We start from the raw sequence: 14,064 nt of genomic DNA, 5'->3' as shown, positions 1-14,064 counted from the left end.
GCTGCACTGCACAATTGTTCATTTGCATGAAGTAAAATAGCTCTGCGGAGGTGTTGCTGTTCTTATCTCAAAGCAATCATTTGAAACAAATAACTTCTGGCCACTTTGTCTCATCTTGTTCCTGCTGGTGTGAGCGCACACATACGATAACAAAAGTGCTTTTGTTCATTCCAGGCAATTATTTGTTTTCTTCCAGGTTCATTTTAATTTAGCGTTGAGCCATAGGCAGGATTTCTATGTAATCACAAATTACAGCCCAGTGCAAAGACAAGATGAACTGTAATTAAAGAAAAAAGTATTTTATAAGCACCTGCCTCCTTGAGTAGATACAGGCACTCAATTATAAACAATCTCATGTTGTCTTCGTCTTTTAGCTCTTTGTCTGATGCCGCCGATCTGTATCTACAGTACATGTGAGAATTTATTAAATGTAAAAGACCTCCATTATTCTCAAACTTTATTTTCCTAACTATCAGTAAAGCTGCCTACCTCGTGTTTTTTAGCATCTTTTACACACCTCTTTCAAGAAGATTAGGAGAAAATAAATATGTGAATAAAACACAAATCGTTGGAAATATGCTGACATGAACCCATGTTGTAAATCTTCCCTACGAGCTGTATTATAGGACGAGCGCTAAACAGTCAAAGAGAACTAACTAGATGTCTGAGAAATCAACTAACAAAGCACATATTACATTTAAACCGGCTGCATCTCCCCTTCTAACTTTTGCATTCCTTCATTCCCCCGTCTCCATACTTCCCCCATCTCTTTAACTGTCAAATCCAAGTCTTAGCTATATGTGTAACACGCATACACACAGTACTTAAGTGCACCTTGCACAAAACAAATGTCAATGGTTTTTTTCGCACAGTTGTTGAACGAGACGGGGAAAGATAGACCGGAAAACGACAGTGAGAGAGAGTTGAGAAAAAGAGCTTAATCCCAGATTGATGGCTGCTAATAAAGTTTGATTCTTACTGACATGGCACTTTTGGTTACTAATTGACATTTGCAATAGCCTGGAAGACCGGGCAGTGATGAAAGGAGATAAAGAGAGGGAGGCTTTTCTTTTGGCTCAGCAGGGTTGGCATGGCAGCACATCGCAGCCCAAATCACGATATTAAGGGCAAGGTGTATGAACAAAAGGAAAACTGCCAAAGTGACCACTGTTGTTCATTTGTCATCTTTGTACCAAGTGCATGCAAACATTAAGCAGGGAACTTATTGTTCTTCAACATTTGTTTTAAAGCAAAAAGGGGTTGATATTGTTACCCTTAAAAACAGAATAATTGTACTCCCTCTTTTCTCTCTGCTTACTCTATTTTCGAGTCCACACACTTTCCACATTGTTCACTATGTAAATTGAATGTAAATGTGTTTATACTGTTACTGTGAATAGGTAATTCATTTTTTACAGGAACCTCGCAACCAAAATCTCTCAGTGTCAGTCTGAGTGCCTCCACATGAGGTAGAAACTATGCAGTTAGTCCAAAATATTGTTTTCAATGTATAATTTAGGCTTTATATTTTCTTTTTCACACCAGGCGTTTCTCTTCAAAGGATACTATTTATCCTTAAGGCACAATCATGAATTGAAATGTAAATTAAGGGAAAAGTTATTATGCACAAGTTTTACAGGGACTTTATGAATACACAACGCAGACCTGACTTTTGTTAGTTTAATTTCACGTCTGAGGTCTCAGCTTACACTGTATCTTTACTGAAAGCGTGTGTATAACAGCACCTAACTTCCCACCATCTAGTTTCCATGAGTTATGTATAAAACCTTCACTTTACTCAAGTAACAAAAAAATGCACCTCTTGTATTATCTAGCGATGCAGATTCATTTATTTTTTCTATACTGCAACCGGAGTACAATGGAAGTTAATGGAATTCAGTGCTTGGTTCTTAAAGCATTGAATAACTCCCTTTACAATAACAGCCCTCCTTTACTTTCAATAATCCAAAGAGCACACTGCCAACAGTTTCCATATCGACTGATTCTTCAGAAGAAAGTAGTTTCAACCAGCATTGTTGTTCTGGGGATTATTCCACGTGGGAAATTGCCCCACAGACTAAATCATTTTTCTATATGGCCCTACTGATTACGTATCACAACAGCATGGATCATGTTAGTATTCCAAATGTTGCACTGCATTCACAGAAAGACAACACTTCAGGGGGATTAGAGTTCAAGTATGTGGTCTTCTGAGATAAACCACTGATGGTTCTGTAAGGAGCTTTGGAACAAAATAAAAAATAAACTCAACAAGATGACTCGTTTTATGTTCTTTGAATGTTCCTCTGCTATAGATCTTAACCCTGTGCCCCTCTCACTCTCTCCCTTTTCCTCAGGTTCAGAAATGGTGGAGGCTCAGTGTCAGAGGTTTGAGGTGAGGAGCACCGATGGAGAGACGGTTCTGTTCTCTGCAGACGAAGAGGAGATCACCATCGGCACCGAGAAACTTAGGGTCACAGGTAAGCACAGTGTAACACATACTGTACACAATATTACAACATGGTGCTTTTGAACTACAGATTGTTTTTCCAAAAATGTTTCCCTGTGGAGTTTTGCACCATAAGTGCATCTGTGGACTTAGTTACTTACTTAGTAGGCTCCTGCTTGTGATACAAAACACATTCCTGCCCGTGGTTTCACACTATCCCACTGATACACTGGTGCCAGTAAACACCAATACATGCAGCATTGTGCAGGGAAGACAATTCAGATAAACATGGATGTAAACAATTTTTTATTCAAAGTACAGTACCCACATTTTTTACGTTTTATGAGGACGGAAATATGTCCAACACATTTAATAAAGCCTAAGGATAGACTCAATGCATTCCGGTGAATTACACTGAATGTAAACCTTGATTTTGTTTGTTGACAAGAAAACTCTTCAGGGAATCTTTAAAGGCAACAAAAATGTTGTGCAGGTTGGATCAATTGAAAGGCTATTCCGTAAGGCATAATGAGTGCAATTAATTGTGTAACTAAATATAACGTATAATCATATTTATGACATTGTAATGACCTAGTGCTGCCTAAACTATGTAACTGATCATGGAAAAGCCATGAATGAATATTAAAATGTTCCACATATATCATAGTAGAAGTCACAGTTATGATGGGCTACTATGCTAATTTTCCACATTCATGATGAACAGAGTTTACAAAAAGAACCGATGATTTAAGAAGGGGCCAACAGTGGGCTCAGACTAATTTGTGTAACAAGGTTACTTGAGGACGCACACAGCTCACATAACATACGCCCGCTGTAAGCTGTTAAACAGAGTGCTCTTGATAAGTGCAGCCAAACAAGACTAGGGTCAATCAGAGCAAGTATTGCTGAAACGAGAGAAGAAAAGAGCAACAGAGATAGAAGGGAAGTGAAAAAAGTCAGATGGATGACATGTCAGAGCAAGGCCAGGTGCTTAAAATTGCAGAGGAAATTGAGAAACAAAACAATTTAAACAAAATGAAAAGGAAGTCTCAAGAGTGAGAAAGGAAAAGTCGTGGTGCATTACATTGTCAGTTTTCTCTAATTTAGTCATTCTGTCAAATTAAATGTGAGTGAGAATGTCAAGTGGAACTGTGTGTTTGTGTGTGCACATCTCATTTGCTTGCATGTTTGAATATGTCAGTATTCTTTCAGGAATGTACAAAATACAAATTTACACAACCAAAAAAAGTCAGCTACAAATACAAAATCCACAGAAACAGACCATGGTAATACAGAATATGTGTCCATTAGAGGCACTCTGAAAGAATCATACCATCATGTTACTGTTTAATGGAGGTCAGAGATATGAAAATATACAGTGGAGAGAATGCCACTGTTAACATATATATTCAGCTCATGCAATGATATCAAGTGGAACTATCCTATCCACTGTTTACATTTGTATTATTGTTTTAAGCTTGTGAGGTATGATCTAGTAGGCTTAGGCTTGAATTCCTTTTGTGAAAATACGAACCCAGTGTGAATGATGTTGGTTTTAGTGTCCTGGCTTTTGCTTTGAAACTCTTCATGAGTATTTTGTACAGGTGCCATCCAAAAAGGCTTCGACAAGCTCATAAACATTTAATGCTCACAGCGCAGTGCTTAGGAGAGTATCTCAGACAATGAGCCGGGACAAACTTGGCCTGTGCTTGCTAGTGAGAAAACATCATTGTACAGAGCAGCAATCAAACATAGCAACACTCAAACTCTAAACTGCCATCTCCACCATCGTTGAGAGAAATGGGAACATATTCTCTTTTCTTCTTTCCTTCTGTAGACAGTTGCACAACACAAATTTGTGCTGTGTTTAGTGGGCCTTGGAAACAACTCAGATAACTATGCCAAATAGCTGCCCATGCACAAACGTCTATGCATTCCTGCATACCATCACAAACAACCTCGGATTTGTTCTCATCTGAACTCTAGCCTTAGAATCAGTTCAGTACATTGGTCAAAGTTTCCCTTTACACAGACTGGTACCCAGTGACCAATATATATTACGACATTTCTGTTTCAAAATACAGCTCCTCTGGGTGTGTAAAGTTTATGTTTGTAAGCTCTTCAGCGCAATAGAGCTGCTTTTCACAGCTAAAAAAGCAACAGCAGCTTCCAAGTTGTAGTCCTTTGGAGGTACAGCTGCACTTTCATGGTGGTCTGCTTCCTCCCTGCAAGTCCTCTTTGAATTAAACTCAACTTGCTTCAGTTTCAAAGAAAAACAGAAGTGGCCATTGTTGTCAGTGGGCCTGCCAATGGGTATTGTTTCCATGTGCAGTATTACATTTGTAGCAGTGCTGCATTTCAAACATGCTTTCTTAGCAGAAGCCAGGACCAGCACTTTCCCCCAAAAACACTGCATTGTTTCAGTACCATCCATTTCTCTGAGCATTTATGTTCATATCACTGCTATGCTACAGTAAAATATGTTGTAGCAGGACTGGTGAATGACATCTTAGAAAATACTGAACAGCATTGGTCACAAAAACATATCTTTAATTACTTGAAATACTTTGTCAAGGTAAGGATTATGCATTTCATATAATAGTTTAACAAACAAATCAACATTAACATCAATGAGAGATTGGACATTAACCCCCATCTAAGTCAAATACCGCACAGGCCTCCATAACATCTTCTTACTAATCACTTCATTGGTCCTACCTGTTACCAGTTAATGTACAGACTTGAACTACTCTGATGTTTAAACATGTGTATAAGGCATGTGTGAAGGCACTGTGTCATGCCGTGTAAGTGTTTGCCTCAGCTCGAAGAAACCAAGGTGTGATGCAACAGTGTGCAGTCTCTCACAAAAGATTGATGTGTTTTATGTTCCTTCCTTTCATCCACTCTTACCCTCTCTACAGGGAATGAAGGTGTGGTGTTCAGCCATTCTGTCGAGACATCACATGTAAGAGCAGAACCCTTCCAGGATCTAAAGTAAGTAACAAATTATTTTGCGAGTACACATAGGTAGGGCCTATGTATGTTTGTGCTGTCTGGCACATTGGCTCACAATTTCCCCTTGATGTTAATAATGTAGTTGTGGTATAATATGAGGAATGTTGTGTTCTTGTTAGGAATTGTATCCCGATTTTGAGCGAAAGAATGTTGTTTCATTTAAGCTGCTGAATTAGCTTACTAGAAATGCCTGTGGCACAGGGTGCTTGTGAGTTATAATCAGCTCCGTGCAGTAAGTGTTGTGCTGGTGATTGGCAGTCTGACAAGTTTGACAAAGGGAACAAAAGTCCTCTGGGCTACAGGGTACATGGGTCAGGCTGTTACTGAGTGGAGCCTTCACTGATACATGCACTTGAACACATGTAGTGCACAGTGTTTACTCGGATTCTCCTCTGCACCAGGGTTGATTACCTTTAGAGCCGCTACTTGAATCCATAAACACAGTGTGCGTCAAATTCATTCGTTTGAAAATAATGTGAGATAATGAGGGAAAGTTCTTGTCAAAATGACGATTTTTCTAATGTTTTGATAGAAAATAATACAGTATGAAACTGAGTACTTTTGACCACAGGCGGCTCCTCAATTACGCTTGGCTCGGCTGAGTCGGATCTAAAGTTGCTTACAAAAGCACAATACCTCCGACTGCTGGTTCCCCTGTAACTTCACTGGGTTAGGGTTAGGCAGCTTTCTTCATTACTATTGTCTCAGCTTTATTCAGTGGCTTTTGTCCAGTGAGGAAAACAAAAACTGAGAGGGAGGAAGGAGAAGAAAGAGAGGTGGAGAAGGGAATTCAAAGAAGTGATGAGAAAACCAAGATGCTGCAAAAATATGAAGGAATTCAGGGGGAGCAAAATTACCACACCGTCCTTCTTCTTAAGCATTTCATGTATTGAAATCTATCTGAAATATATGAATCAGCTGGCATCATGCTTGGCAGCTGCCTTATCAATGACTCATCTCTGTCTAAAACATTTACAGGCACCCTGAAGATTTCCTGTCGAAGGATATGACACATTTTTTAATTAGACCAATTGAAGAGTGTCTGATGAGGTTGATGCAGAATGTTGGGCACACAAAGTTGTTGTCTGACTAAATCTGAGCTAAAGCTATCTCCCTCAATGAGTGACATTCTTTTAGTTTGCTTGTATTCACACTATCATCTCTCCCAGATTCTCCTCTCACCGGGTAATCCCAAGCGATGACATAAAAAAGAAAGGGAATTTTCTTCAGATGAGAAAAATATTCACAAACCAAGATACATTTGAACATTTGCCATAGAGATATGAGATGGATGGTCAGTGGAAAGAAATAATGGTTGAAAGCAAGGCAAATTGGGTAGGGGAAATAGTACCCCATTTATGCAAGAGGGATCAAAGGAGAGGAGAGAGAGGAGGCATTTGGAGCAGCGGGAGCAAACGGAGCTTGATTAGGTGGAGGAAACCTAGATTTTACTATGTAGATATAAACAGCCCATCCTAAAGTCACACAACATGTACGATTGTTTGTTGCAGCTGATAAACGCATAATGGAATCAAGTTATGAATGTTGGATTCCATTTCTGCTCATACCCTAAATAATCCAATACTCCACTGGCGCTATATCCTGATGAAAACTAAAACAGCCCATAGGTTTATAAGTCACTGGAGTGTTTCCTTTTTTCTTTCCTCTCCTTCACAGCAGTTTTCATCACCTTGCTTATCGTCATTGACCCGTCCATTGACCCGTCCATTGATCCGTCCATTGATCCGTCCATTGACCCGTCCATTGACCCAATGTTCTCGCACCTCCTCCTCCCAATATCTTCCTATCACAATGTAACTTCACACCTCCCTCACATCTTGGTTATGTTGCACTGCCATGTTTCTACTGTAGCTCAGAATGGACAAACCACACTCATTACTTCAGGATTGTAAAGGGGAGTGCTCAGTGGAGGGGCATTCATTTGGTTTGCAATATGCAAGTGCAATGCTAGATGTCACCAACTTCTACACACTGTCCCTTTTATGCAGTTTAATTTCGTTACAAATGACCAATCATTGCTGTTGAAAAGCTCTCAATGCCTAGGTTTTGCCTTAAATTGACTTTGTCATCATTTGCTTCATAACAACAAAAAGGTCACCACTTAACAGCATGAATATATGGAAATACATCACATATTACACACATTTGATTATGCATGCACACAAAGTACATCCACAAAGACATGACATTAATTTAAAAACACAGGTATTGAAACAAATGTAATCCAGCTGCTGAAAAAGAGCATTAAAATACTGACACACCTTCAACACATTAAGTACAACCCACCCATTAAAGTGTATGGACACACGCATAAATAATGTATGGATTTAAACCCACATTAAAAACAAATGTATGGCATGCATGATGTAAAACCACTTATCACCGCACACACAGCTTTGTCAGTTCAACCCTATGAATACATCAGGAACAGAAAGGGACAGGCATACAAAGTAAAATGCACCCCCCCCCACACACATACACACACACACACATACACACACACATTGCACTGACCTCACCACTGCATCACCTACTGCAAGGCTAATGAAAACTATAGAAAAATAACACTGATTAAAAAAAAAAAGCGATTACATGCTTCAAATACGCCCCCCTCTTCGTCGTCAGTCATTAGCTGTTAAATGGTAGGGAAAGAAACAACGGACTGAAGCATAGTCATGAGGATTTGTTCTGTTTTTAATTGTGGAGTGTTTGATATGAATAGATATTTCACACTACTAGTAGAGACTGTATCGAAAAATAATAATTTCCTAATCTTTTCCTAATTCACTGGCACATTGTTCACCCACAATTTGATTCCCTCGATGTAACATTCTATTTCTTCATGAGCATTATCTTTCTTGGGGTATCTTTGTCCCCATCTCTTCACTTTCAAACTCTCTCTTGTTGACATACTCTCTCATGCACACACACATACACACACACACTCACACTCACACTGACACTCACACTCACACTCACACTCACACAGACACACATACACACATACACACATACACACATACACACACACGCACACACACACATTTATCTGTGTTGTTTTCATTCTGTCTAGATCTTTCCATATGTGCATTCCTTCTTCCTTCCTGCGTCATCCCTTCTTTGTCTGCCTCGTTATGAAAAGTAGAGCGTTATGCAGTGAAGGTAAATGGGACATGTAATGAGCGGATTGGAGTCCATCTATAGCTAATAATCTATTTTACAGTTTAATGTTGAGTGAGGGAGAAAGGAAAATAGGGAAACAGACAGATTGATGTAACACACTTAATATTTTAGCACAGGTCAAGACATTCTCATCAGGAAAGATAAAGTTAATGTGAAACTGCATCTTGCATACTGCACAGAATACAGTTTGAAACAGACTGAAAACACTAAATGAACGATTGGATCCGGCCCTTAACATCAAGGTATATTTGGGAAAACTCTAACCACAGAGCAAGTTTAATCTCCAAACGTTACAAGTTAGAAGTACTACTACAGACATGTATATTTTAATGCCACAATATTGTGAATATAACTCTTCCACTACCTCACACTGCAGGAAAAGCAAACATTGAAGCAATTGATTTGCATTTCATCTGTGTGACTGAGCCAAAGTAGAATTACCTATAGACAGGCTTGACATCGTGTAATGTGCCAATCACAGCGACCAGAGAGGGCTGCAGTAAAGATGTCTATCAGTGTTGTTTAAAATGCTTCTGATGTGACTGAAGCTAAAGAGACATGAATGCACATTGCTAGAACTGGGTTATGCTAGTAGCAGAGAAACAAAAAGGCTCAGCAGTCTGGTTCCAGAGAAAAATCTAGGAGTACTCTGCCGCTGGATTTCAAAGCATCCAGTGTGATCGCCACTGTAAGCCGTGTTCACACCATTCGGCTTCTTTCCAACTGCTGTTCTACTTTAAAGTTAACGGGAAGGCTGACAGAAAGATGTCACTTTGAAAAAAAGTGCTGTGACTGGCATCTTTTTAGCATCGCAGTTCAACATCTTAGAGAAGCATTCATGACAGTGAATGACTAAATAACATCAAATAAGAAGCAGGGATTGACAAAACTGACAGCCAGCGACAACAAACAGACTGAATATGGAGGAAGAAGCTGTAGAAAAGTTGGTTGTAGATGTTTTCCTGGCTGGCTGTTGTAGCTTGTAGAATGTACTGATAGAAGCAGTCACTGCAGCAAATCATTGTGATAACAAAGCTGCTTTTTATTATCAGTACATGTGGCTGAGGCAGCACTTTAACTACAAAAACCATACTATGCAGCCTTAAGGTAGAAAGGAAAAGTCCCCGCATGCAAAGGGAACAATATTTACAAGGCATATGAAATGCTATTTGGAAAAACATATTCAGCCTCAGTGAGGTGATGACCATATCTTGGCAAAAACAGGCATCAGAGGTCATTTTTTCATCCATAGATGAATTTGTTCAAGGATGCATTTCAAGACTGTTCACAGAAGAGTTTTTCAATCAGTCTCAATAACCATTGTTAAATTCAACATAGTCACAACTGCTACAGGCCTCTCAAGAGTCTTTCTTTTCTGCTTAGTACTTCAGTACACAATAACTTTGCAGAAAAGGCTACCAGTAGTGAATTGACCTTAAGTCAAGATGTTTGGTTGTAGACTATTAAAATCAATTTACTGATGCATTAGACGGTCATAAGACAGACACATGCACTAAAACCTCACTACATGTTGCGCAAACCGGTACCTTTGTTAATATTTAATAGCAATTTTTTAATAATTTTCTAAGTAAGCAAAGTTACTACTGAAAATGTGCATTATAAATCCTAATGTATAATACATGACATCTGTTACTCTTTCAATGTCAGTACATTATTTTACATTTATACCAAGGGTAGTTCCCTTTTCAATCAAACAATGTGAAACGCATCTGGTATCAGGATACATAGTGAAAGGAAAAGATTTAAAATATATGTTTAATGTTGAAAGACTTTAAGACACAAGAAGCATAGTGTCCACTCATTTGGAGCAGCTTTGCCAACACTTTTGTTGTTTAAAATAAACAAGGTGTGCATTGTTCAATGCAGTGCTATAGCAGTTTTGAACAGGGCCTTTATCAAATCTCAACTCAGCCCTGAGTGACATCAATCAAGACAAACATATTATTTTCTCAACAGTTATAATTTGATCAAATCAAAAACAAATCAAGCCATAAACAGACCTTTCAAAGTTGTGCCTGTTGTGTTTGAGGTACTGCTTTTGAGCTTTGATTGTTAAGTGATTTCATGATTGTGTATGTGAGTGTGTACCTGTTTCTACCGATTGTTATTTGACACCCCAAATTGAGGCTTTTTCAATATTTATGGTCTTTACTCAGAGAATAAATGTTGATTACTGTTGTTTCTTGACTTTTCTTCCAGTTTTTGTTTAAGTTTGTTTATTTCTCTTCCTCTCATAACACTTTGGCTATTCTCGGATGCAACAAACTCGTGACATTGATTGATTAACAATTCAAGACTTAAATAAATAAATCAATAAACACTGATAGCAAGTTCCAAAAGTCAGACATTTTGTATGCACACAAAAGCTCATTATAAAAATGAAAAAGATTACATATTATTTTAAGTCTGTTTCTGTGCTATTTTCCCCTTACCAAGACAACTCATGCACATGACAGTGCTGGTGAATCTTGTTGCTGATTAAACAGCATGATTATGACACAGGTGTGACTGATTATTTGCATTTAAAGTGCAGCAGTCACCTTTACCACATAAAGCATGATTCAGCTCTTTCCAGTTGACGACCTTATTCTCACTGTGTCAGAACCAACACTTCACAAAACAACCGCAAGGATTAGATACTTTCACAGAGTCACGGAAATCAATCAACAATTCACTGACCATAAAAACTTTGAGGAGTCTTCCATAGCAACATCACTGCGCCAACACTAGCGGACACTGGGTTACCTGAGGTTTCTAACTTCATCTGACACTTGGCTCCACAGCAGAGAGATACAAGCTGCTGCGGAGTCAATATCTTCCTGTTTCTTCCCACTCTTTCATCCTCTTATCCCTCCCACGGTGCCTCTTTCTCCTCTATCCAAGTCCTGGGGTCATGAGAATGCTCCCTAGGGAAAGTTAGCCCTAACACAGGCAAGATTATCTGGTGAGGATTTGTGCACCTTCCCCCTATCTCTGTCCATATATCTATCTATCCATCCACTTCCATGTGAGAAAGTTAAAGAGGACTGCAGAGGAACTCGCCCTATCAAACTCAGGGGCATGGGAAAGGATTTGATTTTAAAGAAGGATAGTGTAAGGTAATGGTGTGAAAAGGGAGCTCAGGACTGTACGTTCCTGAGATACAGAGCCAGATGTACCTTTTTGTGACAATACAAGAAAAGGTGCAGAGTGTAGATATGTCTACGGGTTTTTACACAACACGCACACAAAGGGAGAAAAACGCTGATGTCCATTAAAAGATGTCATGGATTTTCATAAAATAGAAAACCTCTTTTTATATTGGTGAAGTTTAAGAGTTTCTTATTTTGGGGGGGGTTAGACACTGAATGTAGGCACTGATTATCCCTAATTCCCAGTTTAACCATCACTAAATCAACACCATCAACTGGCTGGGTACAACTGCTTTATCTATCCACCCTCCCCAGGTGTAAAACCCCAAACACAAAGTAAATGATAAGTGTCTTTATCCCCCCTATAGCCTCGACAACTACTCCCTCAGACTGTTTTCTTTATTACAATGTGTTTTCCTTTTGCTAATTATCTTATACTCTTTCATTTTTATTGAATACCTCTTATGACATCTGTGTTCAGATATCAAACCCTCTCAGAGCCAGATGTGAATGTGTTTCGGTTCTCTGTCCTTGTGTCCATCCCTTTACAGTGTGTTTTCATCCAAATGAAACTGAATCGCACGGTGAGGTCAAACTCTGAGAGAAGCTATCACTAAGTCTGTCTTCACCCCTTTGTTCGGTACTCCTGTCTAATCCACTTGTTTTAATCCAGTTCCTCCGGAGTGCTGCTGGTTTGTTTTAGTTGGCAGGTAATAGCTGTTAATGGCAGTGACCTGTTGTGCCAGCAGCTGATTGAATAGCCAGCGGGGCTCTGAGGCCTGAACAAAGAGAGAGCGTTCCACTGCTTTAAACAGAATTAGGAGCATCCTGCCCTGCTCTCTTTTCTGCCATTCATCTCCTCACCCCAGCACCTGAAAGACCTCTGTATGTAGATTAAAGCATTAAGAAAGAACTGTGATCTTAATTTGTCTTTGCTTCACTCTACGTTGTCTTCTTCTTCTCGACGGTCAAAATGATAAAAGGTCAGCAGTAGTGGTCAGATCTTTCTTCCTTATTTTTCATCCAATAAAAAAAGCAGCAGTTTTCAGATTCTCAGTGAGGACCAAAAGTTGTGTTACATGTTTGTTTACCGTAGTTAGTCCCTGAATGACAAGAATTGTAATGTGACTTAATGGACCTGGGTCCTAAGGGTGCTTCCAATTTAACCAAATTACAGAATGTAAAATGTTATGAGTTCTTGAAGTAGGGATTAGGAAAATGATTCTCCCTATGGCATCAGTTTTTCTCCCTCACCCACATATCCAGCAGTTCACTCAACTCTGAATATGTTTAAAACTAAAGTTGATGGTGGGGTCAGTGGATGTCTTTAATCGTTTAGATTGTTGCTCTTTTTGAAAATGCTGTTATAGCATTTCTGCATGAAATGGATACAGACAGAGAGAAAAACAAGTGATTCTAAGCGGAAGGAACTCTCATTATCTTGAATATTTCAATGGCCTAAAGTCAGAGGTTCAACAAATAAGTTGCCTTGAACCTTCTCATTAATTACTATTAATTAATATTTCAATCTTAAAATACCTGTTAGAAACAACAATGTCTAAATTAGGCCCACTTCACACACACATTTTGAAGGAGTCTCAAGGCAGAGTTGATTTAACCAGTTTTTTTTCTTTGAAGCTGCCAGATGGATGGGGCATGGTGTTGGATGGCAAAGTACACCACCTAATTAGCACCATAACAACTCAGAGTACGCCCGCCCAAAGCTGTATTTTGATTAAAAAGTTTGGGCTTGTATCAAAGTAATTAGAAATCATTAAAATGTAGAAAGAGCCACATTTTCTTTGAACTGTGCCTTTGGGGAAAGCTTCTTCTCATACTAGAGTTACCATGACATAATGGTAGTTCACTTGCATTATCAAATCTTTTGAACAATGCCTATTTTGTAAAAGGTTATGGTAAACCTGATATAGGATTCAATTGCAGGTCTAGCAGAAAAACACAGTCTTTGTTTTTACATCCTTTTTTCTCTCCCCTTCTCTTTATTCCTTTCATGCTTACAACAGTGATCACCACAAGCAGTGGTGTCTTAGAAATTCAGAACACACGTTTTCTCTCCTATGAATGTGATAATGATTGTACAGTAGATCGAAATCCTTGCACAACAGCTAAATTCACTTTCGATCAATACATTTGAAACTTTTTCATCAAACATTGGCGTTGTCACAAAAAAAAGTAAACCAAGACCCCATTTGAGCTCCATAAAAAAGAACATCGACTTTTTCT

General features: G+C 38.9%; 1 protein-coding gene across 1 annotated transcript in view; it reads left to right on the top strand.

Moving 5' to 3' along the window:
• LOC117474733 (zeta-sarcoglycan) overlaps positions 1–14,064 on the top strand; it is a 283,850-nt gene that overhangs the window by 232,780 nt on the left and 37,006 nt on the right. Inside the window, exons 5-6 of the mRNA XM_034120724.1 lie at positions 2,358–2,480; positions 5,371–5,443. Coding sequence (XP_033976615.1) covers positions 2,358–2,480; positions 5,371–5,443 — 196 coding nt within the window. The remainder of the gene's footprint in view (positions 1–2,357; positions 2,481–5,370; positions 5,444–14,064) is intronic.

Source organism: Trematomus bernacchii, unplaced genomic scaffold, assembly GCF_902827165.1.
Source record: "Trematomus bernacchii unplaced genomic scaffold, fTreBer1.1, whole genome shotgun sequence".
Taxonomy (NCBI): domain Eukaryota; kingdom Metazoa; phylum Chordata; class Actinopteri; order Perciformes; family Nototheniidae; genus Trematomus; species Trematomus bernacchii.
This window is presented reverse-complemented; position numbering and strand designations above follow the sequence as displayed.